This window comes from Dipodomys ordii, unplaced genomic scaffold (assembly GCF_000151885.1).
Source record: "Dipodomys ordii isolate 6190 unplaced genomic scaffold, Dord_2.0 Scaffold27, whole genome shotgun sequence".
NCBI classification, from domain to species: domain Eukaryota; kingdom Metazoa; phylum Chordata; class Mammalia; order Rodentia; family Heteromyidae; genus Dipodomys; species Dipodomys ordii.
In genome coordinates, this window is record NW_012267243.1 from 1,014,319 (window position 1) to 1,040,713 (window position 26,395).

Sequence of the window (26,395 nt, forward strand, 5' to 3'; positions counted from 1 at the left end):
TGGTCATAAAATATTAACAGAAAATTATATTTTACTATGGTGAGTTAAAAAATGGAAAAGTACATTGATTCATTATTGATAAGTGATAGATTGCTGATATTTTTTTCCTAAAATGGGTGAAGTGAATTTATTCACTATTTGCTGACTCTCAAAACACAGTATCCTTTCATATCTAAAATATAAAATATTATATAGTTCAGGAAAAATGTAGTGGGATAACTAAACTCCGAATGTGATTGATAGTTAAATTGAATTTATAGTCAACTGCTGATATTATGTATAAACATATGTCCTAAATTTATGGTAATTTTAAAGATCACACAAATATGCACCATATTGTCAAAATTATGTTTACTTCAAAGTTAGTAATCATGCTTGACAAAATATATGTTCAATATTTGTATGAATTGAAACAATACTACAAAATGCAAGAAAATATTTGCTTACAAATGAACCAAGATACAGAAAAAATATTTGCAGGGATAAAATTTTTTAAAGATTTGTATGTCAAATCCAAAATGGACAATGGGGCTTGAGAATTATTAGGGCCAAGCTGAAATGGACTTAATGAGTAGTTTCCATAAATGACTATCTCCAAACATGAAGCGAAGTGATTGCCTAGATTTTTAATTTTCTTGTGTTAACTGTTTGGATAATGTAGATTCCTGTCTGTATTCAATACTTAAATATGCAAAATAATCCTTTTTTAAGTTGACCATTTCACGAAATAGGTTCCAATAATCTATGTACTATGGTATATTTGAGAAATCGATTTTACATGAAGTTTTTGTGGGAAGTAGGTGTAATTTTGCAACTGAAATTGTCTTGGAAGATAAGTCATAACTTCTCATTTAAAGAGAAGAATTATGAAGGTCCTTTTAGATATAGGACTGACATACATAAGTGGACTCATCATGAGTTCCTGCAAAATTCAGTGGCAGAAAGTGACACTTTAGACTTCAGTAATGATTTCTTCAGTAATGATTTCTCTATTTCTTAGTATTTTCTATGTGATAATTGTTGCTAATGGATGCAGTATTTATACATACTTCCTAGAGTAAATAATACAGTTTCTTGAACACTTTGTTATCATAAGTTTGTTCAAGTTATCTAGATTTCATGTAATCATAATTTGTGCAAAAGCATTCTCCAAAATGTGTTACTGTTCGAATGCATTATGTTTAAAATGCAATAGTAATAGGTACATTTATCTAGTTATGGGACAATGTTGAATTTTTTCAAATTTAAAACACCAGCTGGAAATACTTCAGATAATTACAGGAATGTCTGTAGTATGTTTTACTCATCTGTTTTTTGTTCTTCTTTTCAAACACAAACTCTACCTAATACTATAAATACTTCCTTCAGTTTATTTTGACCTTTGATTTTTTTAGTTCATATAAAAATCAGTAAAAACTTCAGTTAAATGAGCATGTGAGCACTCTATAATGCTTCTTCATAATTGAATGGAATGCTAGGTTGTTTTCCATGGTGATGCTAAGGATAGTGATGATTAAATGTCCCAGCTATTCTTTAGCGATGATGTATCCAAGGTGCTCTGCCAGAATTTACTGTGAATTATCTCGTATAAGCAGTGGAGAAGTTATCCTAAACACATACATTTGAAATTTACACATTCATTCAAATCATTTGTAAAGCAATGTGAGTATTTGGCTCTAGTAAAATTTCCTAGGCAAGCGTACTGTAGTATTGAGAGAAATTCAGATATTAGAGTCACTTGGAGAGGATATGCAATTGATCTGTGCATCCCCACCACATATCATCAATATTTTATTTTTGTAGGGAAGAATGAGAACATGACAAAGACAGTATGTGAAAACAAAGAGAACGAGACCTAGGAGGAAATAAAATGTAGATACTGAACAAGTTCACTGATACACCTTATTTCTTGTGAATTTTCCTCCAGTAAATGCCCATGATGAATTCCTGTTTTATTGACTTTGGTTTATATAAGTTTTATTTAACTGGGTAGTTTAAAACATAATGCTGTTGTATCAGCATTGTCAACAATAAATATTAGCTAGATTTATGTCAACTTCACCCCAAGTCTAAATTATTGGCAAGGCATCAGAGGAATTCATTTTATCATCTGTAAATTGTTAATGATTCTGTTATTCATATGGTTATTGGTCAAAATTTAAGGTGATATCATCCTGGTAGGGGTTTATACATGATCAGATTCTTCAGAGTTGGGGTAATCAAGGCAAGTTGATTTATCAAGCACAGCCTTTTACAAGTTTATGATGTTTATTTTAACTTACCATGACGTTTTCCTCATATTTTTTTACTTTTATTTTTCCTGTAAGGGCAATTAATGTTGATACTCTAACATATATTTTTAGGAAAATCAAGACAGGTGACATCTTTTTGAAGAGTCTGTAAATGGATTATTTACTACTATTTCAGTGGAGTTATCCATATAAATTATAGTAACCTATTTGTAGTTTATTACAGATGCAAAACTATTGTGTTAACTTTAGTGTTTAATATACATATTCAATAGCTAAGCTTGCTTTTCGATAAGGAGTAACATTTCTTGAAATGATGTCACATGAGAGCTGTCACCTAGAAATAGATCAAGAAATCATTCAAAAGATGCTTAATAGGCAGCTAAGAAACATAGTGCCATAGAACATATATTTTACATCATTATTTCTCTTCTTAATGAAAATAATACTCATTGACTTATGAAAATATTATTATTGACAGATATTTTGAAAATATAAATGATGGAAGGAATTGCAATTTTTATTTTATTCAAGTTTTCAAATACTCTAGTTCAAATATGCCAGTCATATAAAATTATAACTGTATAACACTCTAAGATCAGTATATAAGGAATCTAAACATCAGTGCATAGAAAATCTAGCTCTCCTGGTATATATGTATATATATATGTATATATATAAGATTATATATATGTATATATATAAGATTATATATATATGTACATATATACATATATATATATATATATAATTTTTTAAATCGATTGTGGGGCTTCAACTCTGGGCCTGGGTGTTGTCTTTCAATTCTTCAGCTCAAGGCGAGTACTCTACCACTTGAGCCACAGAACCACTTTCTCCTAGTATTTTTTTAACCTGGAGATTCTCAGTAGCCACATGGAGTTAGAAACCCATTTGAACCAAACAAACTAAGCATCCTGCATTTACTTACAATTTGTTTCTAGATTCACATATGGAATGCTTTGAGTCCTCTTCCTTTATTAACTGTAGACTATTAGTTAATAAGAATTTAATATTTATTTAAATCATGCCTAAATATTTACTTGGTATTAGACAGGATAAAACAAATATTTCATAGCCTCAATGCTCAAGCCTTTTTCTATTATTTTAAACAATAACTGTATCTCCTAATGGGGACTCTCACTCTACACAAACTTCTGATATTAAACTCCTGTAGATGGATATCTACTAATATTTTAAGTATTTTAATTTATTTATTTATTATTTAATTTGATATTTAGTTTATTTTATTATCTTCAAGTTTCTGTATGAAGATATTTCAAATAAACTTGTCCTTTTATGTGTCCAACAGATTCTGATCAGTGTCACCCCTCCATCACTCTTCTTTTCCCTCATATCTATTCTATTAATGCTATTTTAACTTATGTACTTTGAGAATTACTACTGTATCCAACCATCAGTCCTCTCTCCAATCATCTGTCCCCAATTTCCCTTAATACTCACCCACATTTCAAGTTGTTTTTGTTTCAGTGTCTTTGCTGTATAGTTTCATAGTTTTTAATTGACTCAGTGCAGTTGTGTGTGTGTGTGTGGATAGGTGCACACGTGAGAGTGTTTTCTGTGCATTTTCACTATGTTTCTGTCTTTTCTTTAGCTTTTCTCACTGTGATGAGTTATGTTTCCAGGCCGCACGAAAGTATGGCATCCCTTTCAGGTCAGAGAAGGCTGAGCTTTCTACAGATCTCTTCTCCCTCAAGGAGAACATTACAATTAATACCCACGTTGAAGATATAGTAGGCTTTGTTCTTTCTAGCACTTAAAGACTGATTCAGTCCATTGACAGATATTGTGTCACAAGGCATGCACTTTTGCATTGTGGTTGTCCCTCTATTCTCTTCTCTATATTCACTTAATTTATAACGTATTTATTTGTTTCTTTTTTAGAAATTATGCTTTTATTATATTTATGTAGCTGTATAAGAATTTTCATTCAGCCTAGAGTATTATAAGTATAACACAACTAGATTGAAATCACCCTTTCATTATTTTCCCCATCCATCCCAAACCAACCACAATGTATATGATATGGTTGCATTCTCCCGCTTCCTCTCTTCATCTGTCTATCCCTTTCCCCTTACTTTCTCTCTATACCCTTTAAGTGCCAGTTTTCTGCATTTGTTTGGAATATTAGTTTTTCTAAAGAATCATACAACTTGAAAATTCTCCTGCAAAAACCATAATTATTACAATGTTAATTATATTCTATATATATTTCAAAATGCAAATAATTCTAAGTATGGAAAAGAAAAAAAAGGAAAGTAAGAAACTTTGTAATGTAAAGTCATGTGCAATGTTCTGTAAGCTTGAGCGAAAGGAAAAACATACATACCCGTTTTGAATAATGAATGCGGGGTATAGATGTTCATGCGAAGTTTCTGTTTAGAGTATTCTGAATGTGAGTGAAAATACTTTGTATAGTTAACACTTGATAAGAATTAGAGATATTTTGAAGACATGAACAAAATCGAACATCTGATTATAAAATACTTTGTTTCTGCATTTATTTGTAAGAAATTCTCAAGAAAGATACTGTTTTTGAACTTAAACAGAATGTCTATTTCAATTTCAGAATAAGTGATACGACTGAATAGAAAAGAATAGCCAAAGCAAGAGAATGATAAAAATATACCCAATAATAGGTATATATTTAAGAAACTTATAAAAGCCCTATGCATAAAGCATGATATACCATGTTTAAGACACATGATTTTTAAGGAAGTAATATGTTTATACTGAAATACACCCAATAAAATTAATATATCCATTTTATACACTTGTAAATTTCTGTGAATTACTTGTCTAACTTGAGTTTGTTTCTTGAAGTTTATACATGAGATACAAAATTAAGTTTCAGTTTTCAACAGACTTATTTTTTAGAGCTGTCATACTTTATGAAGAAATCACAGTATGATTAATGTGTTCAAATCATTCAATGTTTTATTTCTAATTTTCTGTATTATGTGCTTCTAGGAAAAAAGTTAATGAACAGCCTATGGAAAAGTACAATCAAACTTCAACAGATTTCATCTTAATAGGACTATTCCCCCCATCAAGGATTGGCCTTTTCCTATTGATACTTATTGTTCTTGTCTTCCTAACTGCTTTGGTTGGCAACCTCTCCATGATTCTCCTCATCCTCCTAGATAGCCACCTCCACATTCCCATGTATTTCTTACTTAGCCAGCTCTCCCTCATGGACCTGACTTACATCTCCACTACTGTCCCCAAGATGGTTTCAAATTTCATGTTGGGTCAGAAGTCTATCTCCTTTGCTGAGTGTGGCATTCAGATCTTCCTCTTTCTGACTTTAGCTGGTGCTGAAGCATTGCTACTGGCTTTTATGGCCTATGACCGTTATGTGGCTATTTGCTTTCCTCTCCACTACCCCATTCGTATGAACAAAAGAGTGTGTGTGCTCATGATATCGGGATCCTGGGTACTGGGCTCTGTGAACTCCTGTGCTCACACTGGGTATGCGCTCAATATCCCTTTTTGCAGATCAAGGGCTATCAATCACTTTTTCTGTGATGTCCCTGCCATGTTGACTCTGGCCTGCATGGACACCTCACTCTATGAATACACGGTATTTTTGAGCACCACCTTTTTTCTCATGCTTCCATTTACTGGTATCATGTATTCCTACGGTCGGGTTCTCCTTGCTGTTTACCGCATGCACTCCGGGGCAGGGAGGAAGAAGGCCTACTTCACCTGCAGCACCCACCTCACTGTGGTGACTTTCTACTACGCACCCTTTGCATATACTTACCTACGTCCCAAATCCCTCCGATCTCCAGCGGAGGACAAGTTTGTGGCTGTATTCTACATCATCCTTACCCCAATGCTCAACCCCATCATCTACAGCCTGAGAAACAAAGAAGTAATGGGGGCACTGAGAAGAGTGACTCAGAGAATTTGCTCTTTAAGCCGGTAGAAGCATTTTTCCATCTGAGTCTCCAGAACTCTTTTGTAAGTTTACTCAATAGTGGATAGTAACAATAATATTGTTTAATGTTATTGTTTAAGTTTCCAAGGCAATCTACATAACAAAAAATACTCAGATGTAGACCAAATTGCCTTACAAATGTTCACACTCACACACACACACACACATATAGGTACATACACATGCACACACAGAGACATACATTCATGTATATGAACATCTGTAGTACAAAAGCATAACATTTTGTAGTATATTTTTCAATAGTTAAAATGCAAATATTATGTGCAAATTTGTTGTCTAAGGGGCAGACTTTTTTAGTCTTGTTGAAATGAGATTGGAAATAGTCTAACTGGAGTTGGCATTCAATATAATAAATATATTTATATCTTACATATGATTTATTTATTATCAAATGAAAAATTTGTAATTTTTATCATGTGGAAGAGAAAAAAACCATAGTTCATGAACAGATAGACCTAATCAGAAGGCATAGATTTGTTATTTTCTTAAGTAGACAGCATACAACCCTGCACCAGTTATCTTTTCTTCAGTGTAGAACTTATAAATGAAATTAAAAGGGAGCTCATTAGAGACCCTGAAGTCTTTAAATGACTCTGGATGACTCATACAGGAGTTTGAACTTTAGATACTAGATACAGATTTCAGATGAGGTTTTATTTTCTTCTTCTTTATACATACACTGAAACCCGCTAGGGAAAGTTGACGCCTATAAAGCAATTATATTCATCGAGGCTACAGCTTAGTCACCAATATAACTGGTTGTTCATGGAAGCTATAAAACAAGAGCAACAACAAAATCAATCACACACACACACACACACAAACAGATGGCTAGTGGGATGATGATTTTGAAAAAAGGGTAACACAGAGTTGCAATAGCTATGTGTATCTGGCCAAATAAAATAATATATGTCAAAATGAACTACAAGAAATGGAAACAGAGGGTTTTTTTGTTGCTGTTTTTACTTTCTTTTTCTTGCTTGTTCATTTATCTGTCTTTGAGAGAGTAAGAAGGGACATAGAAATGATGGGACCCAGTATAAACAAATACATCGGTGATACTCTCTAGACATTATGTTGAAAATTAAGTATATATAGCTATGTGTGGAAAAAGGAAAGAAAAATTGGAGTGACAGCAAGGAAGGTGGTGGCAATGTTAGAAAAGAAATGTACTATTTATCTGATATGTAACTGTAACCCCTCTGCATAGTGCCTTTACAATAACAATAAAAAGACATTAATATTAAAAAAATAAAAAAGTCTCGATAATGGAGTGCATGCCATGCTACCTAGTATGCACTGGAGATGTATAGCAAATTTTCCTGGTTCGGGAACTCCCTGAGCTTTTTCAGATGAGAGTGAATGTAGTGTCTAGAGGTGTAAAATAATGTTGTCACTAAGTTGATGGATTGGGTGATATAGTGAGTACATTCTAAGACTGTTTTAATGTGAATTTATGGCTGCAAAACCTAGTTAATCAAATAAATATTATAGATTTTTGCACAATATGATTAAATCTCTTCAGCAATAGAAAGTTTTGTTAGGTATTGTGAGCATAGAATTTCACCCCATGTAAGGCCATATTTGTATTTTCATTTGCAGCCGAAACTCTCCAAATGTCTTTTATAACCTATATTGTTCAGCTACTTGGTAATATTCTTCTCTTCCTTTAAGCAAATAAATTTTGTGTGTGTATGTGTGTGGGTGGGGGGGGGGTCGTGGGGCTTGAACTCTGGCCTGGGAGCTATCCCTCAGCTCTTCAGCTCAAGGCTAGCACTCTACCACTTGAGCTACAGCACCACTTCTGTTTTTTTCTGGTGGTTTATTGGAGATAAGCATCTCATAGAGTTTCCTGCATGGGTTGGCTTTGAACTCTGATCCTCAGATCTCAGCCTCCTGAGTAACTAGGATTACAGGTGTGATCCACTGGCACCTGGCAAGTAAATAATTTTTTTTTTTGGTCCAGTCGTGGGGCCTGAACTCTGGGCCTGGGCGCTGTCTCTCAACTCTTCAGCTCAAGGCTAGCGCTCTACCACTTGAGCCACATCGCCACTTCCGGCTTTTTTCTTTCTGCTTATGTGGTGCTGAGGAATCGAACCCAGGGCCTCGAGAATGCAAGGCAAGCACTCTACCACTGAGCCACCTTCCCAGCCCGCAAGTAAATAATTTTAAATGCAAATATCTATGTAAATTATTTACTATCAAAGAACTGGAAGTGGAGCTAAAGAAAAGGGATGTGAAGGTGCAGGCAATTATTGGAATAATAAACCATTTCAAGATACTTAAATGAGATTTAGAACATATTAAAATCCATTTACACACAGAGCAGGCAATGGGTTATAAATGATTATCTTAGACATATCAAAGAAGTCTAAAGTAGATCACAACAACCTAAAGAGAGACCAGAGTTAAGTTTTTTTTTTCCTTAGCAGATCTAGGCTTAAAACAAACACAAAGAAAAATCATAGTAAAGCTTCTTCCAGCATCTACTACTCTTTAAACTGCCCTAATTATGCATAATTACTAAAGCAAAGTGCCATAGTTTAGAGTGAATGTCCCTCTATCCCATTAGTTCCATTCTAAACAGTAGGATATGATCTCATTCTACAGCCACAGTGAGAAGTGTGCCTTTATTAGTTGTCTTCAGATTGAGTACATTAGTCATCAAATTATCAATGTGTTGTCTTGTTATCACACTAAGTACAGTCACATTTTAATGCTTGCTCATATAAACCTGCAATTTTAATCAATAATAGAAAAAGAATGAAAAAGCTGAAAACATGATCATGCCAAAATAATTCATGAAGTTCTTCCTTTAATGGAAAAGGTGAAAATGTCAGAGCAGTGAATGATAGGAAACAATCAACAGCTATTTGCAAGTAATCTTTTTGCAGCTAATTTTTGTAATTGTACTAAATTGTATACTTTCATCATAACATATGAATCTACACAAAAAAGCCTTCAAGAGGGCTTGCTACTATTGTTTTTTTTAATTTTAATTTTAATTTTTTGTGAACATACTGTACAGAGGGGTTACAATTACATGGGCAAGATAATGAGTACATTTCTTATCAAGCATTGCAGACTTGCTAATATTCTATCTGCGATTTTTGGCATCTTCTATATATTTTGAAATGTATACCCAGTTGACAGAGTAAGAATGTTCCATTATAAATTGAGCATGTGTAGAATTGTTTACTAGTCCAGGACACAGGACACTGTGTCTCCCATGCTCTTTGCATGCTATCTCATGTGATATACTGTTGGTATTTCAAGTTGTAGCTGAAACTTTTTAATTTCTATTTGCTGAGATAACAACCATTCAGTGATGTTCTTCCCTGCTTTTAAGTATAAATAACTTCTGAAAGAGTTTGTAAATTATTTTATTAATTTAAAAGTTAACATGAATGTAATCAATTCTTCTGTACTGTGACAGATGATTGCATCTCAGTATTGTTATTGAGATCAGAAAAGCCCTGACACACAGAATGATAGAGCATTATGACATGAAATGGGAGTTGAGGATCAGTTCCAGGCTTCAAATACTACCTAGATGGCCTGCTAAAGAGAAGAACATTCCATCTCTCATTAACACAAGATGATCGTTGTGCTTGTTACTTTTGTACCCATTATCCTTATTTTACATGCCACAGATCTATTTTACCTGCCTCATATTCATATGTTAAATATTTTATTGAGATGATTGTGCTTATTTATATTACAATCTAATATTTTAATTCAAGTATACACGCTCCAATCATGGAATTGTGCTATTGCCTCAAACTTTTATACTTCCTTAGATTAAATACATCAAAAAGTTTCTATTACATCTATCTTGATATTCTAATCATTATTTTAAACTATATTTACCCTATGGTGTCATAGCTCATCAGACCTTATTACTTTTCTCTGAATGTAACATTGGTCATTAACAATCTCTGTGATCTCGTTACCTTTGTCTCACTATAATCTCTTCTTCTAAGTGAAAGCCATTTGATTTCTACCTCCAAATAATTCCAGTTCTTACTGGTTTTATTTAAGAAATTCCCTTCAAGTGCATTCATAATGTCATAAATGATAGAAAATCATTCTATTTTTATGGCTGTATGTAATATCACTGCTTATAAACATCACATTTTCTTCATTGATCCTCCCATTCATAGATATTTAGGTTGAATCCATAGCCTGACTTTGGTGTCAGACACTGCAAATACCTGAGAATGTTACTGTCTTTGAGAATTATGAATTCATTTCCTTAGTTTTTGACCCCTCTAGCTAGTGATAGAGGTCATCTCTATTTTGTAAATAATATTTGAGTACACATTCTATTTTCTAATGGCTTTCTTAACCTGCACACTCACAAATAATGGACAAAAGAATTTCTTTCCTCCCATAACATTGAATTTAAAAGTATTGTATTTTGCATAATAGTTCTTTTAATTGGTTAGAGTTGTATCTGTTGGTTTTGATGTGACTATATATACGACATTTCATGTTCATTATTTCTGTATTCTAACTATGCAATATATACACAGTTTGAAAGGCTCAATGAAAGTGAAATCTAGGAGCATACTAATAAGTACATGTCAATTGAGTTGTAATAATATGCTAATATAAACAGAAATGTAATCAAAATCTTAAATAGGTGCCTCGTATGTAGGGTATGATGCATTATAATAAAATAGCAATGAGTATTGTTCATCTTCATTTTGTTATTTTGAATTAAATATAAGAATCAAAATTAATATATATTCATCATACAATATTGTAATTTTCTTTTAAGTGTGTCACTAATGCTTTTAGGTTAAACATGTGATTCACAGCCCATTTCTATTGGATTACAGTGGTATGTGATGTCTTAGGATGAAGAAGAGAATTAATTGAAGTGTAAGAACCGAATTACAATTTTTTAACGGGAGAGACCATCCAAAGCACTTTTTGTTGTTTGCTTTTTTACTTGACACATAGACTGACCAGGTAACATGTCCATCAATGAAATCTGAATCCCACCTCGCCCTACTCATGAATCTTGGAATTGCAAGCCTGTCATAACACAGGCAGCTTTCCAAGTACTCTTTTCATGGCTCCCAGGACTTCCTTATTTCTCAGGCTGTAGATGATGGGGTTAAGCAGAGGGGTGAGGATGGTGTAAAATACAGCCAGAATCTTGTCTCCTGTGGGGGACCGGAAATTCCTGGGTCGAAGATATGTGTAGATAAAAGGCACATAGTAAAATGTCACCACAGTTAAATGTGTAGAACAGGTGGTGAAGGCCTTTTTTCTTCCTTCTTTAGAATGCATATGAAAGACAGCCAAAAGGACCCGTCCATAGGAAGCAGTGATACCAAGGAAGGGAAACAGAAGAAACAGGATTGTGCTCACAAACACAATATATTCATAGAGCCAAGTGTCCATACAGGCCAGAGGCAAAATTGCTGAGATGTCACAGAAAAAATGCTTGATGGCCCTCGATCTGCAATAAGGCATATGAAGGGCATAGACTGTGTGTGCCAAGGAGTTGATGGAGCCCAGTATCCAAGATCCTGTGATCATCTTCACACACATCCTTTTACTCATGCGAATGGAATAGTGGAGTGGGTGGCAGATGGCCACAAACCGATCATAGGCCATTGAAGCCAGGAGTAAGCCTTCAGAACATGCCATGGTTGAAAAGAACAACATTTGGATTCCACATGCCAGAAAGGAGATGCTTTTCTCACCTGAGAGGAAGTTGAATGCCATCTTGGGGATAGTGGTAGAGATATATATTAGATCTGTGAGGGAAAGCTGGCTGAGGAGAAAGTACATGGGGGTGTGGAGCCGAACATCCACACATATGAGATAGATCATGGTTGAGTTTCCAAAGAAGGCCAGAAAGAACACAACCATGATTAGGAGCAAGAGAAGTAGTCCAGTTTGATTTGGAGGCAGCAACCCCAATAGAATAAAATCACTTGAAGTTTGATTCCATTTCTCCATGAAAATATATTCCTTGTAGCTTCCTTAATGAAACCTGAAAACAAAACTTAATGTGTAACCATCAAATGAAGCATAACAGATGAATTAAAGACTGCATTTTTGTAGTTTAATTTGAATATTTTCTTTTTCTTCCATCAATGTTCTTTTGCTGAATCCAAATCCCTCTCCAGTTTACTGGTACCAATCAACTATGTTAGAAATGTGCATATGGTCTTTAAGTATAGTGTCATTGGCAGCAAATGTAATGCACCTATCCTGGATAACTCCTGCCCAAGCCCATTAGTCAAAGTTAATAATAAATCTTATTACCTGAGGAAATTCAGGATTTCAGAAACAAAATCCATGTAATAGAACACCTTTGCAATAGAAGCTAACACTTTGACTTAGAAGCATTCTACATGGTTAATTGTGAAGTTTACACTCATCTCTCAGCCTTGTTTATGTCTATATTTATTTATCCTTCCTCTTCAATTGCCACTACTCCAGATAGTTAAGCAGGAACCTCGTCTTTTTGTTTTACCTCTCATGTTCTTTTATGTCATGTCTATGCCTTTCCTTAAAATGTGTCTACCTTTCAAAGTCAGTCACAGAACTGTTGAAGTATTTTTTGTCTCATAATGTCTATCCAAATTGTTATTAGTTAATTGAATATTTTCTATTCCCTAATGAGATTTATATTTTCTAAAGATACAAAAATTTCAAAATCAAATGTGCACACTTTTTTCATGTAAGTAGGTTATATATTTCAGTCAAATGTTGCATAATATTCGTTTCTTATTTTTAGTTGCAAACTAATAAAATAATTTGCAACTGCAGAAAAGAAAATGATATTGAAATACAATGTGCCTTGTATATTGTCACAAACATACTTTTTATACCTATAGACTTTAAGTTTCATACTTAATAAAACTATTTTCATATTACTTCATTTCTTAATATTTCACATGAACTGAAAGTTCATGTGAAAGATAAGTTTCCTGTGAAGAATTTGGATAGGATCACATTTTGAGAATATGAGGATGCTGAAAATGTCTAGTCACTTCCTGATCCAACAATTTGAAATGATTTGGCAATGAATCATGTATGTTAGGACCATTTTCAATTCAATTTATGTAACTACCAACCCTTTCCAGAGGCTTATGCCTGATGCTACACTTTGAACAAGGTTAGAGCTTGTGGCTACAAAAGAGGATATGGCTTTCTTCTTGTTCTGCTTCCTGTGGATGGGTCCTCTTTGTCATCTTCCAAATACATCCCAATTAAGGAAAAAAAAAGGCTTTCACCACTGTCAACACATTTAGCAGTACTGCAGTTTAACTAAAGCCTTGCTCATGCTTGCTAGGAAAATGTTATAGCAGTTGAGCAACACTACCAGCCCAAACATTCTGGATTCATAGGTCATTTGTTTTACTTTATCCTCTTCATATTTAATCAAGTAAGGTAAGGCAAAATAAAGTAGTGATCATTTGAGGTAACAAAACAAATGTGAAGCTAATTTAAAAATCTCTCTTCCTGAATCACATTTTCTTCTTTTCCATTATGCATTTTCTTTATCATACGATAATTTGTAAGTAATCTTTTCCTCAGTGACATGTTTTATCTGTTTTTAACCTATTCTTCTAAATATGTGTTATTGTGAGTGTGATTTCTTATATTTTCAGTACATGTTTTCTGAGTTCTCTTGTCTTGTCTCTGAGTAGTATTTCCTGCTATGCATATGTATTCTCTTATAAATGAGGGAAGCATGTGTGCCACAGCCTTCCAAAGAGATCACTGACTTGAGACAGTCTAATCAATGAATAATTTTTTAATAGCCAAGAACAGAATCAGTATCTTGTTGCCCTTGTTGATAGGGAGCAAGCAAAATTAACTTATTTTCTATAATTTTGAAGAGTGAATACAAATTTGAATATTTATAGAAAAATACAGTTTCTGACACCTGTTATTCCAATTTATTATGTTTTATACAGGTGTATAAAACAACAAATCATGACACATAATCTAATGTTGTGTGGTAGGGCTTTATTATATATATATGTATATACATATAATATAGTATTTATATATTACAGACATAATAAACTACATATACAATATGCTGTATTTTATAATATATACTGTATATAATATATGTAGTATATATAGTACATATACTATATGAATATGTGCTATATATGGTATATATATTATGTGTATTATATACACTGCATAGGTTACACATAGCATTTATACTATTTATAGTATATATTATATTATAAGTAATTATATGTTTATTTTATATAATATATAAATATATATTTATATAGAAGATATAGATGTAAAATTTATATTATTATATTGTATTTTATATTTTACATTATATATTAAAACACTGCTACATAGCATATATGTATGTATATATGCAATATATAAGAGAGATAAATAGCCTGATGAGTGATGAAGAAGGAGGTATATAGGTATCTTCCAGTAGCCCTTATACGTAAGTTGTATTATACTTGATAATAAATATCATACTTACAGTAAGTGGCTTAGAAACTACCCTGAATATAAAGCTTCTTTAGTTTAAGAACATTGCTTCTGAGGACAAGATGTAGAGACATTTTTGTAGTAAGAATCCGGACCTCAATTGTTATCTTTCCTAGATAAGACATCAAGGAGAGAGTTTCAGGTATTGAACTCACCCAGATTCTTCAAGTGAGGAAACAGCTGTGAATAGGTGCACACCTTGAGGAGGGCTAGTTAAGACAAGTAAGAACAGCTAATAAGTATACTGGCCATGCAAATCAAAGTCATTCTTCCTGAGGAAGCCGGGCACATCAGGACAGCTGGCACTTTAGTTAGGAATAAGATAATGCCTAATGACTCATTTGATATGTTTCTTATTCCTAATACCTTTTACATAATATATTTCAACCCTTCTACCCCTTGAAATGTATAAAGTATTAGCTGTAGAGGCATGGTGGCAGCTAATATAGAGGTTGAGGCAAAAGGATTATAAGTTCCAGACTAATATAGGCAAATTTAACTAGGTTCCATCTCTAAAACAAAATAAAAATGCAAGGGCCAAACACAGAGATCAAACAGTAGATCACTGAATTCAATCCCCCTCTACAACTTACAGTTGTGAATCTGTGTCAATGCTGTTCATGTGGACATAAATGATGGGATCATTTAAAAACTCAATTCTCATTATGCATGCCCTGGAAATGATGAAACAGGAACTTCTTTGTGTAATTATTACATTCCTTTGTTTGATCCAAGTTTCAATTGAGAGGAAGATGTATTCTTGCCAAGAGATGGTTTTCTAGAGCAAGCCCTGGACCACAGAGTCTGCTTTAACTGCACATATTCCATAACTCACTCGTGTTGAAAAAATTACATTCTTGCATTTAGCTACATTGTTGTTCAGATTAGATTACCAACGAAACACAAAATGGATTGATAATATATATTGCAATAACTATTTTGTTTCCTACAGGGAAAGTTCTCTGGTATGGAGGCAATGAAAGACAATAGTTCCTTTCTGTGTGCTATGAAGATTTTTAATATATTTTTATTGTAAAGATACTGTACAGAGGGGTCGCAGTTACATGAGTAAGGCAATGAATACATTTCCTATAGAGCGTTGTTACCTTCTCCTTGATTTTTCCCCTACCATGTCTTCCTTCCCCACCTCCCCAACTTTCTCCCTCCCAACCCCTGAAGCAGTGAAGTTTGCTTTCAACATAGTGTCTTGTACATATCATTGTTACTATGAAGATTTTGAGTCTTCTGCTAGAGGTGAGGATCTGTTTCCTTAGTGAGCAGCAGTTTTGCTTTCTTTTTCTGATATGAACTTTCTTTAATGTACCAAAGTTATAGAAGTACCATTCTATTGGTTACATCATATTTGAGGGACTTTATTCCTATAACTTCAGAGTGCATCTAAGGGTATTATCTAACTTGTTCTTTCTAAAAGGAATATTTTTTAGTCTAATTGAGATTATATAAATGTAGAAAACTGAAGACCGCTTATGTATTTACAAAATTAACAAGTAATATAAACTTTTATATAGTATGATAGTACAAAAACAATAAACATTTTTTGGAGTCTCAGCTAACTCAATGTTAATAAACTCATGGAAAGTTTGAAACCAAAAATTGGGGACCTCTCTTGTCTGCAATTAGCATATAGCCGAAATGCAAGAAGTGTCAGTCACCTTTGCCCAGTCCTGCTCTTAACCATTGAGTGATAGCAGTTTCAAGGAAATTCAGACTCTTAATTAAGACTAAAGCTTTCAAAAGCAACATGCTGTAGAAATCTACTAAGTCCACACCATCTGTTTTTTGTCCACTTTAGCTTTTCCAATTCATTATGAAATTTTGGGTTTCCTCCTGACAAGAAACCATACCTACAGAATAGTGTCCTTATTTAAGCTAACTGAGACCATCTCAGCTCAGTAATTTCATGCGAACTCACCTTGCTTGAAGTTCTTCAGTTTTAATTTTAAGTGAGGATGTAGTTTTATTATGATACCATTCCCTGTAGAAAAATCTGTTGAAGATTTAATAGGTTTAAACACCAAGATGTGTTCACATCATCTGAATAGAGGCAATGAAATCATGTCACTGATCAACACAAATTTGTAGTCTAATAAATTTTTGTATCAAAATAAATGTATCTTCTGAGGCTGGACTTGGTGGCACTTATCTAATCTCATCTAATTGGATAATACAGACAGCAGGAATTTGCTCAAAAGTAAGACCTAACACTAAGTTATTGATACTTTATCTCAACCAACGAACAGAGGTTGGTCCCGTACTTCTATAATCCCAGTTATAAGAGAGTTAGAGGTAGGAGGATTTACAGATAAATTCTAAAAATTTAGGCCAGTATTGGCAATAAGAAACTACAAAAATAAAGTAAAATAATTAATGGCTAGGCTCAAGTTGTAGAACAATCCCCTAATTAATTCAAACCCCAATTTAAACTCCCAACCCCAATAAAACAAAAACATTAAAAATCTGTCCTATGATATAATATACCCTTATTTATCTATAAAAAATACCTAGAATGAAGTTTCACGGAAAAGTTGGCACATTCATTAATCACTGCACCATTACTATTCATTCTTTTTATGTAAATCAGAAAATAACTTCAACTTCCCTCCTAAAACATTTGCTTAGTTCAAAATTTTCCTTGCACTTCATTTGAACATGTGAAGACAGGAAAACACATACCTATTCAGTGCTTTCACATTCTACTGTTAGAAGAAAAGAGAATTCCTCTATTTTATGTACAGAATCATGTATGATAACATCTTAGAAGTTCTTCCTTTGCTCTAATTGATCCCTCATGTCCAGGTCCACAGAGATCAAAACTTCTGTGATTTCAATTAACCTCACTGATCTGGTGATGAGCTCCTGTCTGAACTTAAGGAAAACTAAACAAGAAAATCAGCAATCCTACAACTACCTGGCATCCAGAATTATATCACACAAGGATATACTTCATTATCCCAGAGAATGATGTGATATGAAAGCTGTAACAGATGTTAGGCAATGTTGATTACAAACTTTCTTTTTATTTTGGAGACCTAATGGTTATGGACTTGCAGGAAACGTTTCTGTATGGTCCTATTAATCACAACAAAACTAGTATCAGAACCAATTTCTTTTGTAATTGTGGCTTAATTCAATTATGCTGTGATAAAGAACCTCATATCTATGAAAGTTAGGGCACTTGATGCATGGTAGTGACAACCAAATAATCAATTCTACCTTTATGAAAACCCAAGTTAGAGGTCTTTTGGTAACCCAAGTATTCAGAAAAGAGTAAGTTGACAAAGTCCTTTACAGTTTTTAGGGAACAACTATCTTTTGTTTTGCTTCTGGTAAAAATGTCCTTCTGAGTATACTTTATGGCACAGAAAACCTTGGTATGATAATTACAATTTAAGAGAACATAATAATGATTTCAGAAATCTAGAAACTCAATTAATTAGGGGCTCAGTATGTAAAACACTGATTTTTTTTCCAGTCTTGAGGCTTGAACTCAGGGCCTGAACACTTTTTTGCTTAAGGATAGCACTCTACCACTTGATCCAAAGTACTACTTCTGGCATTTTCTGTGTATGTGGTACTGAGAAACCAAACACTGGGCTTCAAGCATGCTAGATTAGCACTCTACCACTAAGCCACATTCCCAGTCCTGATTTTTAAGTGTCTAGTTTGTTACTGGAAGGTTTATCAAATAAAGAACAGTTTTTCTTTGCAATGAGCATACCTTGCAATAGGCTTAAATTCATTTGGTGCAAATAATCATTTCAACTTGAAATTGTTTCATAATGGTCTAGTAAGAGGATTCAGGTATTTACACCATTCCCTCACTCAAGCTCCTTACAAGATGGCTATGGTAGTTTTGACTGTGTCCACAGTGATGACATCCAAAGTGATTACATCTTGTTTGGATCCAAACAAATTATTGAATTTTATCATTATAATAATAATGATTATCATAATCAGTCTAGTATTATTTTGACAATATTTGCACTTCTTTACATGGTAGCATGATAATCCTATTCATGCATGCAATTTTTTATGATCAAAACAGGGATTCCAACTCATCAAATGTTAATGAATTCACATGTTGTGAAATTCATTCTTTCTTATTTATTTTTAAATGCATTTATTGCTTAAATTGTGCTAAGGAAAAACAGTTCTTCTTCCTGCCTCCCTATATTTCATCATATTTCTTAGTCTACTACTTAGTATTTGTTCCAGTTTCATATTAAAATTTGGTTTTCTATAATTTTATTGTATGGAAGAGAAAAAAAAGTTGTTTCTGAATAGAGAGATCTAAAAAAAGCCATAGATTTGTTTTCTTTTCTAATTTATACAGCTTAAAAGCCTGTATCAATTACTTTTTCTTCAGTGTAAAACTTCTAAGTGAATTTCAAGGAGAGCTCACTAGAGTCTCTAGTGTTTAAATGACTCTGAATGACATGTTGGAGCATGAACTCTAGATACGAGATAAAGATTTCAGATGAGAAAAAGAAAGGAAATGGGAAGCTTTCCTCTGTCTCTCTTTCCCTGGGATTGTCTGGCTGCCAGAGTGTCTGCTTCTCTTTGCCTTCCTCCTCATTCAACAACCCCCCGCCACACACACACCTCTGTAGAATGCAAGGATGATGGAGAAGCTTACTGTTGATGGCATGGTCGTTGGGAACATGGGTAGGTCAATGGGGAGGGAAGTAAAAGGGGGGAGAGAAAAGAACAGGAAAAGTTGAGAGGGAAGGCAGCTAAACCAAATGAGATGGTACCAGAGGGTAGGAGTAAGCTGTTGGTACATGGTGATCCTGTCATAGGGTTCAATCTATGCTTAGTTAGAATGAGTATTAGGAACTTAGTCTTCATGCTATATATCAGCTGGGGAATGATGCACTCCTGTTAGGGTTATCATCATCCCAGTCATTCACCCCTGCTGAAACAGGATTTTCCAATCAATTTAAACTGACATTTAGAATCTAATTGAATCTGCCATGCTTTTAATTTACTAAAAAGAAAAATACCTTTCATTCAAAAATGAAGCTTATTAAAAGATCCTTCATGGACTGTGTATTCTTTGGAAGCAGAGAAGTCTTCTTTGAACCATGAAAAATGTCCAGCAAGAACTTGAAAGTATATTACTGGAAGATACAACAGAAAAAAAGTGGCTGCTGTTTGAGGATAGGTCAACTCAAGACCCTAGGATTTAAGATATGCCCTAATCACGAATTTGAGGAAACATTAAAAAGTCACAGACTCAAAAATCATGTCCAGGAAGTACCACAGCATGTTATGAAAAAATCTTGGAACTGACTGAAGACCCACACAGTAGAAACAATTCTAAAATAGAATGAGAGAACTAATCCACAAGCTTGTCCATAATTCTTGCGATGATCAAGTTACATACCATTTGGAATAGGGGGATTTCCTGGAAAATATACTGACAAGTGACAAATTAACAAGGTAAAAAATAAGATTAACAAGATTTACATGATATGAACAATCTGAATAGGTAAACCTAAGTGTTTTTATACTACATTTAATAATGTTGCTTAAAATATAGAATGGCGGGAAAAAATGATAGAACAGATTCATCTCAGCATTGACATTCCCTGACCCAAGAAAAAGCAACGATGCTCCCCTCTTCTGTGTATACAGAGAATATCACTCATATGCTTTAGGGGAGAAGAAGAAGGTCTGAGAATCCTCCCAACAGCTGTGTTCCTCAAATTACTACATTTTTATTCAGTTGCCAACGTGCCATATTTTAGGGTAAATGTTCAGAACTCCATCAGCTCTAATATACAGTATGTATATTTTTTCATTTAAAGATTATATGCCTAAATTTGTATAGTAATACATTACATACATCATAAAACATGTGCAAAATACAAACCTTACTGTGTTCCTCACCCTATCAAACTTTGAAAACAAGCACTGTGACATCGGTATGTAATCCCAACTACTTGGAAAGTAGGACCAGGAGTATTACTTCAGCCTAGCCATTTGAGGTCAGCCCAGGTAACATAGCCAGACACTGTCTCAAAACAAGCAAACAAAACCCAGACTTTCTTTGTCCACAGTCCAGTCCCCACTGGGATGCCTTCTGTGCCTGTCTCATCCATCTGGAGACCATGGGCATTGAGGATGCTATCATTGCAGCCACAGATGCACGCTGGCTATGTTCGGCAGAGAGGAGCCCTGAAAATTCCAGTCTTAATATGTACAGGCTTGAGTCAATTCTTACTGTCTCCCAGAACTACATTGTTATACTGTGAGAAAACAGAAGCCACATTTTCAGAGGTCAAATCTTGGGCCAGCGACTGCCTGGTGGACTCCGTCTCAAAGACCAGCAGCCAAGAAATGTTCTCTTTATGTGACATATAACTGAACTCCTCTGTACATCACCTTCACAATAACAAACAAGCTGGGCGCCAGTGGCTCACACCTGTAATCCTAGCTACTCAGGAGGCTGAGATCTGAGGCTCACGGATCAAAGCCAGCCCAGGCAGGAAAGTCCATGAGACTCTTATCTCCAAGAAACCACTAGAAAACTGGAAGTGGTGCTGTGGCTCAAGCGGTAGAGCACTCGCCTTGAGCTGAAGAGTGCAGGGACAGCACCCAGGCCCAGAGTTCAAGCCCCACAGCCAACCCCCCCCCAAAAATCAAACAAATGCATTAAAAGAAAAAAACAATTAAAATGTCTTGAGGATGGGGTACATGCCAAGTTACCTAATATGCAGTAGAGATGCCTAGCAAATTTTCAGGGTTGGGATGTGCCCTAAGTTGTTTCAGAGAAGAGTGAATGTAGTGTCCCAGAGGTGTAAAATAATGTTGGCACTAAGTTGATGGGTTGGATGATATAGTGAGTACATTTTAAAACTGTTTTTAGGTGAATTTATAGCTGAAAAACCTAGTTAACCCAATAAACATGATAGATTGTGGCGCAATGTGATTAAATCTCTTCAGCAATAGAAAGTTTTGTAAGGTACTGTGCCTTAAATCAAGGAGTATAGAACTTCACCCTACATAAGGCCATATTTGTATTTTAGGTTGCAGCTGAAACTCTCCTAATGTCTTGGTGATATTCTTCTCTTCCTTTAAATAAATAATTTTCAGTGAAAATATCTATGTAAATTACTTAATAATTTAATTCAGGTGAGTGCAAAATAAATATGATCTTCCTGGACCGCTGCACATTATTTCATCTCAGAATAGAAAGAGTATACTCCTGTCAAATATCCTTTAAGAACCAGGCACTGTTGGCTTATCCTGTAATTCAGTATACCCATGGGGTAGATATCTGAGGACTTCAGTTCAAAGCAAACCTAGGTTAAAAAAAAACTCCCTGAGAATCTTATATCCAATAAACTATCCATAAGCTGGAAGTGGAGCTAGGAAAAAGGGAAATGGATATACAGGCAATTTTAGATGTAATGAATTATTTTAAGAAACTTAAATAAGCATTGGAAAGTATTTAAATGCATTTACCCACAGAGCAGGCAATGGGTTCCAAATGATTATTTTAGGCATATCAAAGAGGTCTAGTTTATCAGAAAAACACAAGAAAAGAACCTTAGCAGAACCAGAGTTTAAATACACAAGGAGAAATCACACTAAAGCCTCTTCCATCCTCTACTGCTCTCTAAACTGCTTTAATTTAACACAATTAGTGAAGCAATGTGCCATAGTTTAGAGTGAAAATCCCTAAATACCTTCAGTACCATTCTGAAGAGTAGGATATGACCTCATTCTCCTGCCACAATGTGAACTATGCCTTTATTCGTTGTCTCCATATTGAGCACATTAGTCATCCAATAGTCAATATGTTGTCTTGGATATCAAAATAAGCACAGCCACATTCTAATGTTTGTTTTAGCCAACTTGTAATTTTAATCTATAATAGAAAAAGTGAAAAATGTTGTTAAGCTGGAAATTTGGTTATACCACACTAAGTCATGAAATGTGAAAATTTTATAGCAGTGAAATACAGGAAACAATCAACTTGCTATTTGCAAATAAGTCTTTGCAGCTAATTGTTACTCTATCTTGAAATGTATACCCAGTTGATAAGGTGGGGATTTTTTTAAAGCATGTGTGGAATGATTTGCTAGTCCAGGACACAGAACAATGTTTCTCAGATGCCCTTTGCATATTATCTCATGTGATATACAGATGGTATTTCAAGTTGTAGCTGAAACTTTCTAATTTTCTTTCCATTTGCTGAGACAACAACTATTCAGTGATGTTTTTCCCTCCTTTTAAATATAAATAACTTCTGAAAGATTTTTTAAATTATTTTATTAATTTAAAAGTTAACATGAATGTGATCGATTTTTCTGTACAATGACAGGTCATTTGCATCTCAATATTGTTACTGAGACCAGAAAAGCCACGCCTCTCTCTCTCTCTCTCTCTCTCTCTCTCACACACACACACACACACACACATACACACATCCTCAAACTTTTATACTTCTTTAGGTTGAATACATCCAAGGTTTTCCATTGTAACCATCTTGAGTTATATTAGGCATTATTTTAAATTATATTTACCCTACTATGTCATAGCTCACCAGACCTTATTACTTCTCCCTGAATGTAAAATTGGTCATTAACAATCTCTGTGACCCCCATTACCGTCCTCTCCCTAGACTCTCCACTTCTAAGTGAAGGCTATATGATTTTACCTGCTCCCACCCACTGAATCTAGTTCAGACTGATTCCATTTACGAAATTCCCTTCAGGTGCATTCATGATGTTATAAATGATTGAAATTCATTCTATTTTCTGGCTGTATGCAATTTCACTGCTTATAAACATCACATTTTTTAATTAATCCTTCCATTCGTGGGTATCCTGACTAATAAATATATCGGAATGTTCAAAAACCTAAGGATGATGCTGTCTTTCAACATTACGATTTTATTCCCTTAAGATATGAACTCAATAGAGGAATTGCAAGAGGTTATTATATTTCTATTCTGTATATAATATTTGAGTCGAAATTCTATTTTCTAGTGGATTTCCTAATTTACACTCTCAAAAATAATAGTCAAGACATTTCTTTCTTCCCATAACATTCGATTTAAAACTATTGTCCTTTTCATAACATTTATTTATCTGGGTAATGTTGTATCTGATGGTTTTATTGTTACTATAGAGATGGCACTTCACATTCACTATTTCTGTCCTGTAAGCATGAGGTACATTCAAAGCTTTGAAGACTTAGAAAAAAGGGATATCTAAGAGAATGGCAATAATTTCATTTAATTGTGTTGTAATAATCTGTTAATATAAACAAAAATAAAATTAAAATAATAGACATGTCCAACATGTGTGGGAAGTATACCTTTCTTTTAAGCATCATTAAAGCTTTTAGATGTAATATGTGACTCACAGCCCATTTCTGTTGGACAGTAATAATATGTGATCTCCTACTCAGCAAGAACAAGAGAATTAAGTGAATAATTGTTGAGACCAAATTATCCTTTGTTAAGTAGAGACCATCCAAAGCACTTTTTTTGTTTTGATTTTTACTTGACACAGAGACTGACCAGGTAACACATGCTGCAATGAAATCTGAATCTCACCTCGCCCTACTCATGAATCTTGAAATGGCAAGCCTGTCATAACACATGTAGCTTTCCAAGTACTCTTTTCATGGCCCCCAGGACTTCCTTATTTCTCAGGCTGTAGATAATGGGGTTAAACATGGGGGTAAGGATGCTGTAGAAGACAGACAAAATCTTGTCTCCTGTGGGGGACCGGAAATTCCTGGGCCGAAGATATGTATAGATAAGCGGCACATAGTAAAGTGTCACCACAGTTAAATGTGTAGAACAGGTGGTGAAGGCCTTTTTTCTTCCTTCTTTAGAATGCATATGCATAGGAAGCAGTGATACCAAGGAAGGGAAACAGAAGAAACAGGATTGTGCTCACAAACACAATATATTCATAGAGCCAAGTGTCCATACAGGCCAGAGGCAAAATTGCTGAGATGTCACAGAAGAAATGCTTGATGGCCCTCGATCTGCAATAAGGCATATGAAGGGCATAGACTGTGTGTGCCAAGGAGTTGATGGAGCCCAGTATCCAAGATCCTGTGATCATCTTCACACACATCCTTTTGCTCATGCGAATGGAATAGTGGAGTGGGTGGCAGATGGCCACAAAACGATCATAGGCCATTGAAGCCAGGAGTAAGCCTTCAGAACATGCCATGGTTGAAAAGAACAACATTTGGATTCCACATGCCAGAAAGGAGATGCTTTTCTCACCTGAGAGGAAGTTGAATGCCATCTTGGGGACAGTGGTAGAGATATATATTAGATCTGTGAGGGAAAGCTGGCTGAGGAGAAAGTACATGGGGGTGTGGAGCCGAACATCCACACATATGAGGTAGATCATGGTTGAGTTTCCAAAGAAGGCCAGAAAGAACACAACCATGATTAGGAGCAAGAGAAGTAGTCCAGTTTGATTCGGAGGCAGCAGTCCCAACAGAATAAAATCACTTGAAGTTTGATTCCATTTCTCCATGAAAATATATTCCTTGTAGCTTCCTTAATGAAACCTGAAAACAAAACTTAATGTGTAACCATCAAATGAAGCATAACAGATGAATTAATATACAAATGTATATGTATATATACATGTATATGTATATATACACACAATTGATTTTTTCTTAATAAGTTTTTTTATTGTTTATTGTGTATATATACACACAATTGATTTTTTCTTAATAAGTTTTTTATTGTTTATTGTGTATATATACACACAATTGATTTTTATTATTAATGTCTTTTTTATTGTGAAAATACCGTACAGAAGGGTTACAATTACGTGAGCAAGGTAATGAGTACATTTCTTATCAAGCATTGTTGCCTTCTCCTTAGTTTCCCCTTCCCATCCCTGCCCTCCCACAGTACACAATTGAATTCTATGCCTCCATCAGAAAGAATGACATTTCCCCATTTGTGTAGGAAATGTAAAGACTTGGTAAAAATTATATTGAGTGATGTAAGCCAGACCCAAAGAAATATAGGTTCCATGGTTTCTTTTATTTAGTGTGTGTGTTTAAATATATATATATATATATATATATATATATGTAGGTCAAGCAGTAAAGGTCAAAAGCTATGCACATGTGATCATATAAGGTATGCTAAGCAAAATGATCCCCAAGAGAGGGACACAAATGTTTTTTTCTTTCTTGCTATTGTTTTTAACCTTTTATAATGTACTATGTGATCTTTTTATTTCTTTGGTATGTTCCTCCCCCACGGTATCGCCCCCTTTTTCATTGTTTGTAATTCTGGTTTCCTGGATCTGGTATATACATTTTCTACTTTGGGGAGGGGAATGGAAAAAACAAAATGGCTAAATAGGGATACAGGTTGATCCTTTGTAACAATAAGATGTACAAGACAATTTTGGCGGCAGGGGAGGGGGAGTAAATGGGGAGGTGGGGAGGGAGGGAATGATAGGGAAAAACAAAGGAGGAGGCAACAATACTGGATAGGAAATGTACTCATTACCTTATTCATGTAACTGTAAACCCACTGTACAGTATTTTTTACAATAAAAACATATAAAAAGACTGAGTTTTTGTAGTTTATTTGAATATTTTCTTTTTC

The 26,395-nt window shown here is 34.4% G+C and overlaps 3 protein-coding genes across 3 annotated transcripts; 1 reads left to right on the forward strand and 2 right to left on the reverse strand.

Moving 5' to 3' along the window:
• The first annotated feature begins 5,280 nt into the window (after positions 1 to 5,280).
• LOC105985034 (olfactory receptor 2L3-like) lies at positions 5,281 to 6,219 on the forward strand. The gene has a single exon (XM_013015446.1). The coding sequence runs from the start codon at positions 5,281 to 5,283 to the stop codon at positions 6,217 to 6,219; it is 939 nt and encodes a 312-aa protein (XP_012870900.1).
• Positions 6,220 to 11,298: 5,079 nt separating this feature from the next.
• LOC105985035 (olfactory receptor 2L13-like) lies at positions 11,299 to 12,231 on the reverse strand. Its single transcript, XM_013015448.1, has one exon. It carries the CDS (start codon positions 12,229 to 12,231, stop codon positions 11,299 to 11,301), a length of 933 nt encoding a protein of 310 aa, XP_012870902.1.
• A 12,154-nt stretch (positions 12,232 to 24,385) lies between these two features.
• On the reverse strand, positions 24,386 to 25,295 carry LOC105985036 (olfactory receptor 2L13-like). Its single transcript, XM_013015449.1, is given in 2 exon segments — positions 24,386 to 24,644; positions 24,646 to 25,295. Coding segments are annotated over 2 exon segments (909 nt in total).
• Between the last annotated feature and the right edge of the window lie 1,100 nt (positions 25,296 to 26,395).